At 41.7% G+C, this 20,169-nt stretch overlaps 1 protein-coding gene across 11 annotated transcripts in view; it reads left to right on the top strand.

Moving 5' to 3' along the window:
* Positions 1-20,169, top strand: part of phactr4b (phosphatase and actin regulator 4b) — a 39,101-nt gene that overhangs the window by 9,272 nt on the left and 9,660 nt on the right. For 6 of the 11 annotated variants that reach the window (XM_084726361.1, XM_084726360.1, XM_084726370.1 and 3 more), the window contains exons 3-7: positions 494-538; positions 10,498-10,662; positions 10,959-11,039; positions 14,469-14,990; positions 18,152-18,493. In XM_084726361.1, the coding sequence (XP_084582487.1) occupies positions 526-538; positions 10,498-10,662; positions 10,959-11,039; positions 14,469-14,990; positions 18,152-18,493 (1,123 nt within the window). In that variant the 5' untranslated portion in view covers positions 494-525. Of the gene's footprint in view, positions 1-493; positions 539-4,919; positions 5,149-7,234; positions 7,769-10,497; positions 10,663-10,958; positions 11,040-14,468; positions 14,991-18,151; positions 18,494-20,169 lie in introns of those variants that run through there. The other 5 variants (XM_084726364.1, XM_084726357.1, XM_084726365.1 and 2 more) reach the window with 5 other exon arrangements.

Here is a 20,169-nt window from a genome sequence, read left to right as displayed (position 1 = left end):
TGCATTAAATTTATTTTGAAAGATTAATTACTTTTCCAATATGTTTTGGAAAGAAAATACTTTTTGTCTGTGTTCTTTTTCTGTGAAAAAAAAAGTTTTCAATAATTTTAAAAGTAATGCTAACACTTTTTTAAAGTCTTAAAGTTAACTAAATGAATAATCTAGTAAAAACACACCTATATTGATAAGTATGCTGATTTTAATTAACAATTTCTTTGGCTAAACAAAAGTAACTACATATGGCTTGAAAGTGGTCAGTGATGATCAGATACTTTACATACTTTTATATCATAAGGATTCATTAGGGCTTGTAAGGAATTTTAATGAAAGCACTTACATAATCCAAGACCACAATGTTGATGCTTCTGTGAGCATCACTTGCAAAAAAAACATGTTTGAGGGAAAACTGAATAACTGCCTTGACCACACAGGTTTAACGTGGTGTGTATCAGCTGACCTCTTAAACTGGTGGTGATTCTCTGTTGTTTTTCAGGAACCGTTGACTGGTGTGCCTCAAACTCTGTAATGGAAAATCGTGGTGAGTAGCGAGTTACTCGTTGTGGTTTGTTAAGTGCAACGTTAATGCTGTGGAGAGAGCTGCAGATCCACTCATTTTGCTGTACATCCAGTGTGTTTATGGAGTCTCTCTAACCTCTGTACGTTTTATGAGCCACTCAAGACTCTGGCAGTACGACTTCTCAGCCTCAGAGCCTGATCGGGGGGATTGGTTTCCTCTGTTCAGCACACGCCTGTGTCTTGTGTGTGTGCTGTGTTGCAGAGGAGATGATTTTATGAATATTGTATGTCATTGTTACGTTTTCATTTTAGAGAATATGAGCTGCGTAACTGCTTTTAAACGCTCGAATGGCAGCACTGACCCTTCCTGTTCTTCTAAACCCAGCAGCTGTGCAGGAAAAGGAAGTGTTAACCTTAATTGTGTGTGTACTGCTGACATTTGGTTCACTGTCACCTGTAGCTCTTCAACAGTTCCCTTTTATAAAACAAAACAAAAGGCAGTTAAAATGTCCAAAGTACTTGTGCTCAGCTATCGCTAGTGACTATCACTGAAGCCTTCCTGTGGCACCTTCATAATAAAAGCCTTACACAATTATCCTCACTATAGCACTGGAAAACATCTACAAGTGTGTTGTAAGTGATGGACTTTAATTAAACTAGTGGTTCTCAAACAAACAACACACACACACTCACACACACTCACACATTTTTTAGTAATCATTAACAATAATAGGGGAAACAACTAATAAAAAAGGATCCAAGTTGAATTTTAGATGAAGGTCACCACAAAAGCATCAACAAACTGTTTATTTTTCCTGCATAAATAACATAAATGCAGCTAAAGAGACTGTTATCCTTTTCGCTTCAGCAAGTGTGTGAGGGTCTGCAAGGGTCCATGTGATGTAAATTTACAAATCGGGGTGTAATTGTTCAATAAAATGTTCAATAGTTTCACTTAAATGAATTAAATACAAACCACCCTGAAAGCACATAAGAAATTCGTCTTGGCTCATAAATAGCTTATTATGTCCCTGAATAAAGGAGTGTGCTACAAATGACACGTGAACAGCATCACTTCATAAGTGTGTTGTTCAGTTGCACCATTGTGTGTGGAGTGAGAAAATAAGTGCAGATGGTGAGGAAATTGTTAATAAAAAACAAAAGGTCAGCACACCAATATGTACATGAATTCTTTTTAAGTCTATCAGTTCAATTCAGTTCAATTCACTACAATACTTTTCAATTCTATTTCCCTATCAACATGGTACAATTCAACATGGTGAGCTCATGCAGAGACAGAAAAGGCAAAAATAGTAAAAACATTCACTCATAGAGCACAACACAATAAAAAGTATAAAACATATCCAACCCATACAATCATAAAAGTGTAAAATGTAAAAAATTCACCCATCCATTTATAGTAAGTCCAGACGAGTGTATTTGATCAAACATTACACTCTTTCCAGACTTAAGCACAATAAAAACAAAGAAACACACAGTGTGAGCAACACCACGTCTCCATTTCCTGGTTGTATCTCGACCTATTAGGTCTCTTTCCTGTGTGCCTTGATAAGTAAAGTGGCTAAATTCAAAGTAGGATGATTAAAGTCAAAATAAATTGGTTAAATTTAACCGCTTTATTATTGTATTCTCATCTAACTGCCAGAAAGAGAGTTAATAAGCATATTTTCCAAAATGTCATTGAACTGTAGACTTGTTTAGAGATTGCTGCCTGTTCTCTGTCCTTATCATTTTATCTGTTAACTTGCTTTTCTGGTAACAAAAAACATCCTTATAGATATATAGTTACACAAAAATAGGTAGCATATGTTAAGACATTTGAAAAAAAAGACTGAGCTGTGAATTAGTATTGCAGTAGTGACATACTCCATACTCTTCCCCATGTTGGCTGGCGCCGTGTGTGTGTGTGTGTGTGTGTGTGTGTGTGTGTGTGTGTGTGTGTGTGTGTGTGTGTGTGTGTGTGTGTGTGTGTGTGTGTGTGTGTACCTGCCTCAGTCTGCCTGCCTGCTAAAGTGGCCTGGCCCAGTCTGTTATCCAGGTCAGGCCAACAGGTTCTGGGCTCATGCGGATTGGCTCAGCTCTCTCTGGAAGCCGGCCCGGTGTGGAGGCTGTATGTGGGGCACAGGGAGAGAAAAGGAACGCTGCCGAACACACTAGCTCTCCATCTTTAGAAACAGCCCGAGATGCAGCCAAACGCTCAGAAAACTCTGATCTATCCACACATAATGACATGGCTCAATGCTCCAGATTCCTCTGAGGAGCAGTAGGACAAGGTTTTCTGCAGACAGACAAACCTCAAAAGGAATCAAAGCACTAATTCAGGGGGTCCAGTCCGCACTCCCCTTTTTTTCTTTGAGTTTACAGAAAGCGGTCTCTTTTTCCTCTCATGCTCTGCCTCTCTATATTCAAGCCCCAAACAGGGCAGCTCTCCTTGGCAAACATGTTTCAAAGTCATGCTAATGCCTCCAAGACTGTTCAAATTGTGATAAGAGACTCGGAGATGTGCATAAAATGGTGTCTGGAGGCATTAAGAGAGGTGAGCAGCATGATAAACACCCTCTGCAAGTTGTGAACAACAGTAGTAGTGGCTTAATATTACAGAAATGGCAACATATGTCTGATCAACACATCTTCCCATTTGTCAAGTTGACTTTTGATCTTTCATTAACAAGTTCAGTGTCATCGTAGCAGCTGTAATTCTGCTGATTCTTGTCTGTTCATGTTTAGATGTTGAGTGGGAGCAGCAAAGCAGACACACTTGACCTTTACACAGCACCCACAAAAACTCTCTGATCTTGCTTAACATTTCTCCTGATTGAGGGCATTGATTGAAATTGCTCCACTTTCTCTCCGCTGCATCCTTCATATCCAGACTAAATTAAGGTTTTTGTTTGTCAGGTCTGATGCATTACTAAATTAGGAATAGCTCATACAGACGCTGTCTATATCTCTATCTTCTGTTCTCCTTGTCATTTCAGCGCCAGCAAGGCGAGAAAATACTGACACCAGTGTGTCAGGCAGAGAAATGCTTTCAGGGTACATAATCTGGTCTGAACTCTGAGGTTTTAAGTCTAGCTTTTCTGTGTTGGTAAAATCTTTTTATTGTAATGCATAGGGGTTGTGTACTGACATTGCAAAACTGTAAAAAAGGTGACGAATTGCTATTTTATCTAATTTTAAGAAAACTGTCAAAGTGTATTATAAATAGCACAAAAAAGTTCCCTTTTTATGCAGTCAGAACAGTGAAGATAGATGACAGTACTGCAATCTAGTGGTCGGGGGTTTAAACGCAACACAAAATGAACCACTGCCATGAAACTTTGCATGTATCACAATACAGCGTTTCTGAGAATCGATACAGTATCACAAAATATAATATGGTGATACTCAAGTGTATCAGTGTTTTCTTGAAGCCCTAATTATGTATAGGGTTGTGGGAAAAATGGATTCTTAGCTGCATCATGACTCTCTCTCGAAAGATCATGAATCCGTTCAGAAAAGTCAATAACTGGAAAATTTAAAACCCAATTCTCAACATTATGATTGTTTATGCCAATTATAAGATATAGGCTGCATGTTCTATGCGAGAGAATGTAACAGACGTAAACGTGCACTGTGTTTTCATTCCATACTAGTCTGCTTCCTGAGTTTTGGTGAGGATGGCTGAACATGAGCAACTGTAGATAGATATAATCCGACTGGCCCCCCTGGTTTAAGAGTTAACATTTTGATGCATAAGATGCATTGATAACTATTATATAATTACATCATAGCCCTCTGAATCAAGAGATTCCTACCCCTAGTAATGTAGGACTGCAACTAATGATTATTTTCATCATTGATTAATTCACTGATTGTTTTTGAGATTATGTCCTGAGTGCTGAGTCCAGAGTGACATCTTTAAATTGCTTCTTTCGTTTAGCTGACAGTCTGAAACAGCAAAACTCAAAAAGAAAAGTAGCATTTAAGCTAATAACTCAAATGATTAATCCATTATCAAAATAGTTGGCAACTAATTTTCTTCCAAGCGGCTAATTGATTCATCAACTAATTGTTGCCCATCTCTTTTGATGTTTTGTCTGAATCTGAGTGTTATGATCCTCTAAGTCTTTGTTCTCATGAGACCTGCTGCAACACACAGCCTAGACTGCATTGTACATACATTACTGGATGCACATATTTCGGGGCATACCACTGCACACACATTAAATTGAAAACATAACTCGTCCTTCTCACAGGAATGGTCGGCATCTTTCAGTGAGTGTTGACCTGTGCTGTGAGCCAAGGAGGGAGGGTCAGTCAGTGAGGGAGAGAGAGGAGGGAGGGAACGTCTTAAGGAGATTGCGAGAGGGAGGGACAGGGGAAGGACTGAAGTGAAAGGCGTAGAGGAAGGGTAGACGAGAGAAACACAGAAGAAGACCTGACATAAAGGAAGGAGACCAAGAGAGTTTGTAGAAGAAGGAGGGAGGTGGGTGTAGCTGCTGATCATTCCAGGGTGGTGCTTACATTTCTGGGTGCACGACAGGTAGAGGCCCCTCGGGGGCTGGATCATGGGACAGAGCCTTCGTGTGGAGACCCCATCTCAGGACCCACAACAACACAACAATGGCGGTGAGTTTCAGGACTCACTCATGTTTGTACTTCACACAGTTGTGCATTCCTCAACAGCAACATAGACACAGCATGAAATCAGTTTACTACTCTGCAGTTCTTCAATGGATGAAACCCTAGAGGAGAGATAAGGGCTGGAGATTGTATAATCAACTTTGCACAGTCTCCTCTCTAACTGACCCCCCCTTCACTTTCACCACTACAAGGAATGTTAAATCATTGGGATCACGTGGATGAATCTCAGCTGTGTTTTTACACAGTCATGCATGTGCTGTGCACTTATTTTCTCTTGTTAGAGTTATGCTCAGTAAAAATGGATATTGACAAGGCATTTATTATGAAGGGATTATTGGAAATAGAGATTGTGTCTGACTGTGAGAGGTATTACATAATGTTGGATTGATTCCTTAATTTTTCCACCTTTATATAATGCAGTTTTTTATATTACAGGGTTTAAACCTACAGACCAAAATCAGGGTTCGACATTAACCATGGCCCAATGGACCATGGCCACAAGAAGTTATTCTGTGACCTCCAAGGTTTAAAACAATACTGCAAGCCTTTGCCAGCACAACATTTAAGTTCCACAAGTATCGCCATTCCTTCATGCCTTCTAGTTCAACATTCTGCAAACAGTACTTGTTGCCGGCTAGTTACTTAGATGCCAGGGCTACTGAAGTGGGGTCAGTAAGCATATTCTAACTGCTAACACAACCTTTACAGAAGTAAAAATACAAAAGGTGGAATGTGAAAAAACCAAACGACAGCGCAAATTTAGGAGTGAATGGAAGCAGGAGTTTAAGTGGATAGAATATGACACATCTAAAAGCGTAATGTAGGCCACCAGTTTCTCACTTTTTATCAGAACTGATGCCTTCAGGAAACACCACACCTCAATTAATGGGAAAAGTGTCACAGGAAGGTTGTGTTTAGGCCTCCAAAAGTGTACTTTGGCAATCAATTTTAGGGTCTTGGTGGCTTGTGGGGCCAATGCCAACAGTAGTGGATTCATAAGAAAAAATTAAAGATTTCTTAGCTCAACAGCTTGCTCTAATGTTATTTATTTGACTATTGCTTTTGGGTTTTAAATAGTTGAATGATTTTAGGGCACACAGTGTTCCACAAGAAGCATTTGCAGTGATTATAACCTCTTTGTGTTGTCAATCAAGTAGATTAAAATTCATAATCAGGCCTGCCAAGGGTTACGGTTTATAATGAGGTTAGTGGTATTTCCCAATCATTGCACTCCATGTAGGGGGGTTTCTTATGTAAGTGATCAGGACGGCTCGGCTAAAGGCCGGGTCTTTTAAAACAACAATCCCCTTGAACCACATGCTCACCTGACCAGGCCTGCCATGACTCATTGAATCATGAGGTTAGAGGGAAATCTGGCCTCTCTGAGAGAGAAAGAGAGAGAGAGATGTCTGAGAGGGTGGGTAGGTGTGGCTTCAGGATAGGGGTACGTCAGAGGAATACACACACACACACACTCACATAGTGTCACCCACCCCCATGTTTCCTGACTGGTGTTCCTTATCTTGGCAGAGCTCCTGATTACAGAGTATGATGACTAGAATTGTGGTTCTAAATGGAAATATGTTTTATATTGTCTAGATGTTTTAACTGTCAGCATATTAATGAGTTTCTCTGTGTTGTACCTTGCAGCACTGTGTGTGTTTCCATGACTGTTATTGAGTGTGAGGGGAAGAGGTTGTCTTTGTTCTCGGTCACAGAATCAGGGTGGAGTGCCGTTTCCTCCCTGTGTTTCCAGGCTACACCCCCCCCACCCCCCACCCCCCCCGGTCCATAACTCCTGTACTTTTTCTCTCTTTGTAGCTCTTTTTTTTTGCCCTTTGCTCCCGTTCCCAGACCCACAGTCAGTCACACACAGCTGTGGTGCCACCACACACCAGACCTCTTCTCACTACAGTCGAAACAATGACATGCTGAGTTTTTCTGTGAAGAATTTTGAGTGGATCCCCAGCTCTCTCAAATGTGATAATTGAATTGGATGTACTGTACTTTTTGTCTTTTTTGGTGTTTTTTTTGTGTCAGTGGATTGAATTGATTGGATTTTCTAATCAGGCATCGCTGGCTAATGTACAAGTCTCCTAAGGATATGGTCAGTCATCTTTTTCAAATAGATGCCTTCTGCATGGGCTGAGTCCTCTGCTGCCATCGTCATCTCTGCAGTGCTCTGGAGTGTGCAGGCCTGGCACAGGCAGCTCTTATCCTGCTTCACTGGCTTCAGCTGAGCCACTGTGTGTCAGAGGCTCGTCTGACAGAGCAGTCTGCTGTGTGAGAACCTCGGTTCTGGTTCACAGGGAAGCAGCCTTAAGCAGTGCTTAATCTGGATGTTATGGCAGCTGGTCTGAATCCTCAGATTTCTACCTCGCCAAGATAAGCTGGATTTCCATGGTGCGGACATGTCCCTTGAACCCGGACCGTTTCTGCTGTAGTTTTGAACAGCTCAACTTGTCCTTCTGGCATTTTCTGTTGGGATATATCCAGGAAAGTTGATTTTTTTTGGGGGGGTTGCTGGATGCTCCCTGCTTCCTCATGGCATGCTGTTTCAAGTCCCATCGCCATGGAAGCTGGACACTTAACACCCCTTTTCCAGGTAGACGAGTGTCTATTTTTTGAAAGTCTTGTCAAAAATGAAATTCAGGAAATAACAACTACAGCTGCAACAAATGCTGATTAATTGATTTGTTGTCAAACTGTTAAATTAATCATTAACAATTTTTCTAATTTAGAAAAAATGTCCAAATTCTCTGATTCCAGCTTCTCAAATGTGAACATTTTCTGGTTTCTTTAGTCTTCTATGACAGTGAACTGAATATGTTTGGGTTGACGACAAAAGAAGAGACTTACAGACCTAATGACAACATTATCATAGTGCATGAGTTCAAACAGTTCTTATTTGAACTGTTGTGGAGGTTTTCGCAACAGTCAGGCTTTTAAACACTGTGTAAGCATTCAGTTCAAATTTTACCCCGCCAGCAGCATTGAGGCGGAGCAGCAGTTAAAGACTCTGTCCTTCAGCTGCAAAAATGGGTTTGAATCCTGTGTCAGCAACCGTCCACCATGCTAAAATGTCCCTTAGCAAGATATGAAACCCTGCCAGCTCCAGGGGCGCTGGTCCGGAGCTAACCCTGACGTCCCTGCTGCTTGTGTCAAACGAAGACTCCATCTCCACCCAGGAATGACATTGTTATTAATACGTTTCTGCGTTCTTTACTGGACAGCTAAGTACGCCACATCAGTGTTGTAGGTATTGCGTGGGAGCATATTGTTCAGATAATCAGACTGTGAGGCGTTGTCGTCGCCGAGACATCCTGTGTGTGCATGGGGCTGGATGTTTCAAATCGGACTCCATTCTCTCTGCACTGGTAAATATTATGTCTGCTGAACACAGCAGCTGCAGCCCTGGAAGAGCTAATGTTTGAAACTCTCTCTGAGCTCAGCACTCTGTCAGTTGGCCTGTCAATCATGTAACCCAGAACATGTAACCATGGCTGCAGAACGCCATTAAATGGAGCACTTTAAAGCCTTAACAGCATCTCATAATGACCGACGTTCTTTAAAAAGCTTCTTGATTGTTAGCTGTATGTACGATGACTGACCATTTTCCTGTGACTGTATGACTGCATCCATGTGCGAGCCTCTCTTCTCTATAGAGGCAGTGAGGGCTGAAAGGCTGATAAGGCACTAGTCTCCATCCAGCCAAGGAATGTGAGCACTTGACAGCGAGAAATGCTGGCCGAACGCCAGCGTCAGACCTCTCCTGTTAACTGTGGATATGTGGAGGAGTCCATGAGCTCTCTCAGCATCACCCTGCCAAAGCACACTCAGTCCCCGAGAACTCACAGCTAAAGATAATAACAGCCTTTTTACAAAGGCAGCAGATGAGCTCAGTGAAAAGAGAAAGATCCTCTGTCAGAATATTGTGACTGCTGATTGATCTATACTCTGATTTTTCCATGCTCCTTTGTCTTGTTTCAAGTCGCACAAATCTTAGACCAGGGCAGTATGACTGAAGAATCTATCATGATAGAGAACTTTCATATCCTTCTATTAATAATTATTGATCAGGTGGTGGCTGGTGACATATTGTGTAGTCCAAAGGGAGGAAGCAGCTAAAGTGATAAAATAAGTTTGTGGTGTTACCTGTCTTGGTTGTGATGGTATTTCTCCACAGTTTACACAGTAACTGTCCCATTCCATTCAGTTCAGTTTTATTTGTTTTGCACTAAATCATAACAAAGTTATCTCGTGGCACTTTTCAAACGGAGCAGGATCAGACTGTGCTCTTTATTAACTTGGTTGTTCCCACCAAGAGCAAGCACTGAGGCTTTTAATTAAGGGTGGAGGGTATCCACTATAACGAGAGATGGCCCCATCCATCCATCCATCCATCCAGACCTCCCTCTCCCCAGCAACGTTTTCCAGTTTCTCTACCTCAGCTGTCTCCTTTGGATATGAAGGAGCTGCATTTCTACTCAAAGCTCCCTCTGGATAGCCGAGTCCCTGGCGAGTTGGCCTGTCTCATTTTGTAACTCCACGCTGTTTCTCTTGTGTTGATGGTGCAAGTGAACAATACACCCCCTAAATGATTGGCTGTTTGCCTGTTGCTTGTAGCACACTCTGTTATCAAGGGATATGATATGGCTGTTTATGTTCATTAGGTGCTTTCATGGCAGTTTGCATATAATGTACCTGTATTTAAGTGGAACTATTGCTATTGATGATGTGTCTTATCACGATACATATTGCTATCCAGTGATGGACATTAACCATGTTATTCTGTGGTCACCAAAAAGTCTGTTTTGATGGCTCCATGTGGCTCCGGGTATCCCCATACATTACACTTCCACAAATACCCCCATTCACGCCTTTTATTTAAACCATGGAGGAAAAAAGCAAACAGTACTTGTCACTGGCTAGTTACTGATATGTCAGACCCGCTGAACTGTGGGTTTACAAAGCCTACTCCAACTGCTAATGTGATCCTTAAAGAAGACCTAGAAATGCATGTCAAAACATTTAAGGACATAACATGCTGTTGTGTGGTGCCACTAGTTTCTTCAGCTAGCTGAGATTCTAGCTCATTTTGCATTCAAAACAATGACTTAAGGAACCAGCACATCACAACTCAAGTTTCACAGTTAAGGGATGCTGTGTTAAATTGTTTTAAATTTCCAAAAATGTGCTTTGACCACCAACTCTAGGTGCTTGGTGGCTCGTGGGGCCAGTGCTTAAAAATATTAGTCTATTTTACTTCCCAAGCCAAACAAATCTTTCTTTAGAGTGTTTGGATTTACACTGAATTACTGCTTTTTATTTCAGATGATGAAGCTGAGCAGCACCACAGCACAATGGTGGGAGAGGGGGGCAGCACGGGGGACAGCACTCCAAAGCGTAAGGGCAAGTTCTCAACCCTTGGCAAGATCTTCAAGCCGTGGAAGTGGCGGAAGAAGAAAAGCAGCGAGAAGTTCAAGGAAACTTCGGAAGGTTTGTGATGTTGAACTCATTGTGTTCGAAGAGTGAATGAACCTCCCTCCTTCCTCACTGCTGGGTCGTATCAGTTACATTCAGCTTTCATCAGAATTCTTCAATGCATGTGTTCCTGCAAATGTTACTGGCCCCTTCAGCTGTCCTAATGTTTTCAGCGCAGCCACAACAAGACAATAGACTGCTCACAAAATATCCTGTTTATTCAGGAACTGTTAACTTGAATCTTTTGTTTTCTTGAGAATGAGGTCACTAAGAAAACTGTGTGTAACGTAAATTCTGTTTATTGACGGCAGAGCTGGAAAGAAAGATGTCGACGAGGCGTACGCGGCAGGAGCTCATAGAACAGGGAGTGCTGAAGGAGGTGCCGGACAACGGTAAGAGTGCTTCTTGTGATTCATCTGATCTCTCTCCACAACGGTGTCTGTATCTGACAGCAGCACCCCGAGGCGATCCCACCCACACAGACAGTACAGTTAAGTCATCAGTACATTATGGCAGAAACACTGTCCTCCTAAACAGCAGGTGTCTGAGACATATTTAAAAGAGGCAAATTTACTTTCACCTTGCTGTTTTTCAAAGTAATGTAATATCTGTTTAAAATGGCATGCCACTCTCCAGAGCTGAGGAAAAGTGGAACGAATTGTGCCCTGCAGCAAAATAGCTTTGAGAGGGGTGTGTGCAAGCGTAATGCAGGCCCTGCTGTTGCAGAAGCCATTTATTAAACCTACAGCTGCTCCTTCATCACACCAACAAACACAGACTCTGTCTATGGGGCTTGGGTTAAGGGCACCTTCCTGTTTTTTTAGCGTGGAACAAGACAGCAACTTAATATTATTTTTGTTATTGATTACTCTGTTCAGTCTGTTATTTCTCAGTCTATAATATGTCAAAAAATAGTGAAAATTGCACATCATGATAACTCAGAGCCCACAAGTAAATGACTAGATCTTTCTGACCAACCATTCAAAACCAACAGGTATTCAATATACAACAGTATAAACCAGAGGAAAGCGGCAAATCCTCACATCTGAGAAGCAAGAAACAGCAGATATTTGCCATTTTTGCTTGATAAATTGTATTACATCATCATGAACATCATCATGTTCAAGAGGGAGGGAGCAATAAACAACAATATCAAACAAAGACATTGCCAGCATTAAAACATTTTGAATAATTTAGGTTGAATAAATATTTAGTATTTAGTTTTCTGCTGGTGCATTTGCTTGATGACTCAGAATGACTCAGTGTTGGATCTAGGGCTGGGTATCGTTTAAAAATTAACGATACTAATACCAGTACCATTAAAGTAATATCCAGAAGCAATAGAGTACTTCGTTTGATACCCATCATGTAAATAGAAGAATTCCTGAAATGATCCTTTTGCATTTTCTACATTTATTTTTATCAGCGGCCACAGTACGACTGCAACAGTGTGGATTTTTTCTTACTGTGGTGACATATTCTTGAAGGATCATGGTTTCCTGCCACTGCCTAAATAACCATGTTTAGCCTTGCAGTAAGCTGAGTAGCAAAGGCTAACAATCATGTTACCTTTGTGCCTACAATGTCAGCTCTGGTGCAATTATATTACTGTCAAAAGCTGTTTTAATCAAGCCTTGACCTGCAGCGTCTTTTTGGAAATGTTGTAAAATAATCCATAACGATAAATCAGAGCTTGATTTATTTCCATGTTGAAAATGGTTGCTGTTGTCATTAGCATGATGCCTGGCGTTGAGTCTGTTGACCAGTCAGAGGCTAGATCCATGCAATTATCTCAAATACATTGCACATATCCCTACAAAGTAAAATTTTGTGGTGATGATGGTGAGGAGCTCAACCCCGCGGTTATCATCACAGCCTGAGATCACAGGTGTGTAGTATAGGCATACTTAAGACTTTTGGTGGCATGTCAATGTGCTGAATTGCCAAATACACCACACACAACTTAACAACACCACAAACTGTATGAGTTGTAGCTGCTACATTAGTGGACTAATCACATGTCACTTTAAATTGAGGAATGCTTGCAATAATTGGCTACAAGCAAACCATACAATTCTTAATTTTTCTCCCAGAAAAAGGATGGAATGTTATATGGTACTGGGTTGTTTTAGTCAATGAGTACCAATACCTCATCTTAGTTGGATTTTTTTTTTTTTTTTTATGTGTGATAGTTGTATATTCACCATGAACGTGAGTACACCCTCACGTTTCAGCAACCATTTTATTATATCTTCTCAAGGGACAATACTATAAAAATTAAATTTGGATATAACTTAGAGTAGTCAGTGTGCAGCTCGTATAGCAGTATAGATTTACTGTCCTCTGAAAATAACTCAACACACAGCCATTATTGTCTAAATAGCTGGCAACACAAGTAAGTACACCTCATAGTGAACATGTCCAAATTGTGCCCCAAGTGTCAATACTTTGTGTGAGCACCTTTGTTATCTAGCACTGCCTTAATCCCCTTGGGCATGGAATTCACCAGAGCTGCACAGGTTGTTACTGGAATCCTCTCCAGCTCCTCCATCTTCCGCTTGTGGATGACCCACAGGTGCTCAGTTGGGTTCGGGTCTGGAGACATACTTGGCCACTCCATCACCTTCATCTTCAGGCTCCTCAGCAAGGCAGTTGTCATCTTGGAGGTGTGTTTGGGGTCCTTATCATGTTGGAAAACTGCCATGCGGCCCAGTTTCCGAAAGTAGGGAATCATGCTCTGCTTCAGAATGTCACAGTACATGTTGGAATTCATGTTTCCCTCAATGAACCGCAGCTCCCCAGTGCTGGCAGCATTCATGCAGCCCCAGACCATGACGCTACCACCACCATGCTTGACTGTAGGCAAGACACAGTTATCTTGGTACTCATCACCAGGGCGCCGCCACACATGCTGGACACCATCTGAGCCAAACAAGTTAGTTCTTAGTCTCATCAGACCACAGGACAAGGTTCCAGTAATTCATACTCTTGCTTGTCTTCAGCAAACTGTTTGCAGGCTTTCTTGTAAGCCAGCTTCAGAAGAGGCTTCCTTCTGGGACAATGGCCATGCAGACCAACTTGATGCAGTGTGCGGCATATGGTCTGAGCACTGACAGGCTGACCTCCCGCTTCTTCAACCTCTGCAGCAATGCGTGCAGCACTCATGTGTCTGTTTTTTGAAGCCAACTTCTGGATATGAAGCAGAGCACGAGGACTCAACTTCTTTGGTTGACCCTGGCGAGGCCTATTCAGAGGGGAATCTGTCTTGGAAAACCGCTGTATGACCTTGGCCACTGTGCTGTAGCTCAGTTTAAAGGTGTTACCAATCTTCTTATAGCCTAGGCCAACTTCGTGGAGAGGAACAATTCTATTTCTCACATCCTCAGAGAGTTCTTTGTCATGAGGTGCCATGTTGAACATCCAGGGGCCAATATATGAGAATTGTACCCAAAGCACCAAATTTAACAGCTCTAATCCATGACACACAAATTTATATGGTCCAGTCAAGCAGGCAAAAACATGAATATGTTATATGTTATGAACAGGACAGGTGGCTTTGCATGTTTGAACGAGATGTACAGGTATCACTAAGGGTGTTTTCAATTGTGTTGCCAGCTATGTAGACAATAATGGCTGTGTGTTGAGCAATTTTCAGTGGATAGAAAATCTATACTGCTATACAAGCTGTATACTAACTACTCTAGAGTATATCCAAGTTTAATTTCTATAGTATTGTCCCTTGAGAAGATGTAATAAAATAGTTGCTGAAACGTTAGGGGTGTACTCATTTTTGTGACATACTGTATATCCTACCTTTTCAGATGCAGATACAGATACACAAAACTTGAAGCAGCCCTATGTGAAGAACGGCCATACTCTGCCTGTGAGCACCGGGGTCGGAGGAGGAGGAGGAGTCATCAGTGGCAGCAGAAGCCCATGCAACCAGGGCAAACTCCCCTCAGAGTCAGACTTTAGGATGAACCCAGCCTGGCTCCCGCAGCCAGACGACCGCAGGATCCGCTCTCCTGCAAACGGAGACCGCCGGGGCGCTCTTGGCTCCAGGGGCACAGGACTGCATGAAGATGGGTGGAGAGGGGGAGGGGTGGGGTCACGTGCACATGTTGAGGGTGAATGGAAGCCTAACATGGTCTGGCAGGGCCAGATTCATGGCCAGATGGAGGAAGGCAGGCGTGGGGGCCGACTTCACCCTGAGGATGGGCAGAAGAGGCCCGGGCTGCAGAAGGCCCCGTCGGAGGATGGCAGGCGGAGTCGGCCTGCAGAAACGGACTGGAAGCCAACACTCCCTCGACATGCATCTGCTGAGGAGGGAAGGGCCCGTAGAGGTGAGTCATTCCTGACGTTCTACCCCCCTAAAATCTGAGATCATCCACCAATTCTGAAAAGCTGTAATCATCAGACCACTGCTGCGTTTTCCTCCCTGTGAGAAAGTCAAAGATAAGACGTATATTTTGCAACTTGACCTCGTTCATACATGCTTGAAGATCACAGGCAAGTCTTAAGTCGACGTATTTTTTTCACTCCCTCTTGCTGTCACTTTCCTGCTTATGTGCTGCTGTCCTCCCAGATATAGACAGGCTCCTGTCGGCTCCCAGGGGCCCTGCTCCAGCTACGCTTCTTATTCAGGAACATGAGGGAATAGATCGTCCTCTCTTCTCCTCTCCTAATTAATGTGGCACGATCACTATACCCATTATTGCCCTTTAACGCTAACACTGTCAGCTCAGTGATAATTGGTGAAGAGCCAGAGCTAATTGATTTTACTGAAGCATTACACTTTGAGAAATAATGATGCTTTTGGCTGTTTTTAGATCTTAGTTGTCCAGTTATCACTTATCTGACACATGAACCACTTTCGTTTTTATGTTTTTCATTTTGTATGTTAGTAAGATGAGATGAAACCTGAATCAGGTGTTCTCAACCTTTTGTAACTGAAGGCCCACTTCTGACTGTTAAGAAATTCCCAAGGACCAGCTTCCACTTAAATTAGAAAAAATGTGTAACATGACTTAAAATAAACTGGGCTTTGACAGCTTTTATTGGCGCACAGTTGTCTCTTAACATTATTAAAAAAATATATATTAATTTTGTGTCGCTTCAACCAAGAGAATGCTAGCTAGTTAATTGGCAAAACACCTTAATCACCACCTGATGACAAATCGTGATCGGCATGGTAATATATATGTCACTGGCCATTGAAATTCTGCATTTTAGTTGAATGTTTTTTTTAAATTTATATGAATATATAGCACATTTAGAAGAAATTAGTTACAATAAAAGTAACTAGCTTTGTAAATTACAAAAGAGATTTATTATTTTAATCTAAACATTTGGCAGTACCACTGCCTCTGTGGTAGGGGTGGGTGATATGGCCAAACTCTTCTATTGCAGTTATACATAATTTTATATCATAGTAACGGTATCATGATACAGTAATTGTTCTGTAAATCCAATTAGGAAAATGTAAGATTAATGTACTGTACTTCTTCACACTTAAGTTAAAAACAGTAAAAGCGATATTTTTTGAAAATGGAAGCTTTAAGGTTCGAAATGAGAACAGTATTGCAAGTTTTAGCCCACAGGATTTAAGGTTAACAGGTGCAATTAAATACCAGCCTGGCTGTGATAAAGGAAATTTTTAGTTTCTTTGAGTGGGATGCCTCCTGCTCTTTATTTGTAATTTCACATTTCTACCGGTGGGCACACACCATCACATCCTCTCTGACAGTAAACTAAAGATCTAAACAAGAAATTTGAGCACATAACCTTTGGGAAGCACTGATCAATGTTTTTCACCATTTTCATTCATGTATAACATTATACACCGTATTGAAACGCCAGTGCAGAACTACTATCAGTAAAGAGCCCATTCTCTTAGGTGAATAGATATTTTCTCCCACTTTCCTTCATGTGTCCCTGCTCATCTCTCTTCTCTGTCTCACCTTTTTTCTGTCTCTCTCTGATGCTGCTTTTCTCTCCCTCTCCCACTCTCTTTCTATCTTTATCACATCTCCTGCTCTCTGTCCTCTTTTTCTCGCTCCTCTCTGTTCTTAGCGCTCACTTCCTCCTTTCCTCTGGATTATTTCCTCATTGCTTGTGTGACGACACAGTGATAAAAGCACGTCTGTAAATAAATAACCCTGAACTTCAGAGCTGCAGCGCAGAGGAATGGCGTGGGAGCAGCAGCGGCAGCGTAGGAGCCGCTCGGGGGGTGCGGTGGGGTGGGCAGAGGGAGGTGGGGGTTTTGGTGGTAATTGCAGCCGCCTACTCTGTTTATCTTCACAGCTGATCCCTAGATAATGCAATTCTCAAACAAGTGCTATCACAGAGAGCGCTTTGAGTGGTGAAGCAGCAAAAAATGGCTCATTGCTCGGTCCCTGGACTGAAACATTTATAGCTATGTAGAGTGGTAATTTATAAGGACATATCACTAATTCAATAATGAGAAAAGATGAAAGTACAGTTTTTAAATAGTCGTTACAGGTCTTTAAAGCTAAAATATGTAACATTTTTGCATTACAAATGTCTAAAAACACTATACATGTTAAATATTTTTTTTAGTTGTGTGCTTAAATGATTGAATTCTGTAAGTTTGTCTAAAATTAACTCCAAGACCAAAATGCCTCATCTGATTTAGTCTAGGCTATTTGTAGTTGCAGATTTTGTTCCCTGGTGACCATCTTAGGGTATGTCTGGCTACCTCATTAGTTATGCTTCCAGTTTCATTGGATTTAATTTCGACTTTGAACCCTTTCTCCAGCTAGTCTCATTCATGTCATTGCACCTGTCAACTATCATCTATTGCTGATTGGCTTGGTGTGGTCCCATGCACATCCCTAATTCAGACACTAAATACAAAGAATGATATTTGCTAACTAGTGCTGTCACTTTTACCAAAATTCATTCATTCATTCTTTTGCACACCCCCCGTCCCCATCTGTATTAATGCATCGGAATATAATGATAAAACTTGACCTTGCTCCACTCGTGTGTGGTACCAACGCTGCCTCACTTGGGTGGAAAGCTAGCAGGTGCATGTGTGGATTTGTTGCTGTTGTAAGACTGATACTTTGTGTAAAGTTGACAATTAGTTGGTTATTTTGCCATCTACATTGTACAACCCAAAAGACCTCCATACACTTCTTAGACACTTTGCTCAGGATGGCTTTGCTATTGAGTATAGAAACCAGAAAATATTCACATTTAACAAGCTGAAATCAGAGAATTTGGATCGATTATCAAAATAGTTGGTGATTAATTTTAGAATCAATTTGATTAATTGTTGCAGCTCTACTAATAAAGATATTTGGACAACATGTTCTTGAACTCAGAAGAGTACTCCCATATTTTCACATTAGATGTTTAGTTTTATTGCAAACTCAAGTACTTAAATTTAATTAAACTATGGCATTTAAAAGTCTTTTAATTGCTGTTGATACATGTAGATGCCCTGATATAATGTGTCCTCATGATACTGTGTTTTCAGAGTCAGACAGCCCCTGCATCCCTGACCCAGAATCCCTGCGGGACACCCTGCGTGAACCTCTGCCACCCAAACAGTCTGTCATGCCTCCAAAATGGCTGATGAGCTCCACCCCTGAGCCTGGCAGCAAGGGTCAACCTCGCACCCCATCCAACCACCCCACGACCCAGTACCCCTCTCCATCAGCCCCCTCGGCTGTGGCGTCCAAACCCGTCCGGTCCGTCTCCTCTGCGGGTGCGTCCACTCAGCAGTCATCTGTAGCCCCGACCTCCACCTCTCAGGGCACCAAGCAGCCCCCTCTGCCCCCACCCAAGCCTGTGAACAGGGGCAACGCTGCCATGCTGGGTAAGTTCTGCTGAGTAGTGGGTGCTTGTGTTAACAGGTGATGGAGAGACTCAACGCGATCACACGCAGCCACAGTCAACAGTCACATGAGCTTCATCAACACTCACGTCTGCTCAGTTCGCATGTAGTTCTCCCACTGGCCCATACAATATGTACATTTATGAGTCAGTGCACAACTGATGGCAAAGAGAAGTCTTCAACACAGCTAGCTACACACACACACACACACACACACACACACACACACACACACACACACACACAGACACACACCCTGGTAATGATGTTATCTGAACAGCTTGAGCAGCTTTTCCCCAGCTAATTACTTCTTACGCCTGGACTATTTTAGCTGCAACTTTTCCCCAGCATTTTACACTCTGAAGATAACAGGGACTCTTGTGGCTGTGGGATGCTGCTCGCAGAGATGCAGTGTAGTGGTTGTTGTTGTTTACTGTGGGTTCGTCTCATCTGGGATCTTGCCTTAATTCCCACTCGGGCAAGGCCGTCTACTTTGATTCATTTTTATCTCATCTGCAGATCTGACGATTTGTTGGGCCTCATGTGCACTTATTGTCATGCCTTTAGTTGCGTCTCTGTGACTGAATTATGCAGGTTTTTTTTAAATATATTTTTTTCTTTTTCTCACATGTTTTATCAGTCATTTCATCAGACAGTCATGCGACTAGGCAAATGGGGAAAATGTTACAAGATGTCCTGTTGGTTTTCACTTGAGGCTGTGTTGGTTTGTGTTAGTAGCAGATAGAAATGGAATATAATGCAGCTCACTTTGACACCAACCATCATTTTCAGCTTCACAAAGTTTTGACTACCAAGAGTCAGCCAACCAGAAATCTAATTTAGCGAACAAAAATGCTGACATTTCACTAAAGCTGTCTGTGAAGTCAGTTATGAAACATTAACATTTTAAATGATTTGTTTGTCCTGTTGGTAATTGCACATATTCATTCTCTTGCTCAGAGTTTGGTTAGAAAATCAAAACCATTATCATATCTCACTATTAAATATGAAGCTACAGCTTAGAGACAGTTAGATTATCTTAGCTTCAATTTTTTTTGCATTAAACAAGGCGTGGGCAATAACAGTATTTATATGTATCAGCAATAGACATTTCATCAGTTGCTAAATAAAATGCTCATTAGTGTTACATTAATACATGAAATGGAACCTGCCCTGGCTCATTAACATGTGACATGCAAACAACCAGTCATTTCACAGGTGTGATGTCAGTTGCACCATTGACATGTGACACAATAACAGAAACAGCATGGAGTGAAAAATGAGGGCAGATGTTGAGTTAATTGTTAAGAAACAGGACAGCTCAGCTCACCAGCGCAGCACAGTTTCTTGTTTTGTTTATGAAGTCTATTACCTGTGAGCCTTGATAAACTGGTCAAATTCAAAATCAACTAAAAAAAAAATCAACATTTGTTCTCCTGGTCTTTATTAAACATAGGCCGATAGAAATTATCAATAATTATCAATAGACTGAAATTAAATATTTTATTGTAGTATTTTTTTCAGCTGTACTGCTAAGTTCTACATTAATCAAGTGAGAAATTAGAAAATGCGTCACACCATGTCCCAGATGTGGCTCTCTGCTCTGCTCTGCAGAGAATATGCGCCAAGTCTGTTTTTGACAGATGGCGCTGCAGGTT

This window comes from Lutjanus erythropterus, chromosome 9, assembly GCF_056507025.1.
Source record: "Lutjanus erythropterus isolate fLutEry1 chromosome 9, fLutEry1.hap2, whole genome shotgun sequence".
Classification (NCBI taxonomy): Eukaryota; Metazoa; Chordata; class Actinopteri; order Lutjaniformes; family Lutjanidae; genus Lutjanus; species Lutjanus erythropterus.
The sequence above is the reverse complement of the archived record's forward strand: the minus strand, read 5'-3'. Positions and strand labels throughout refer to the sequence as shown.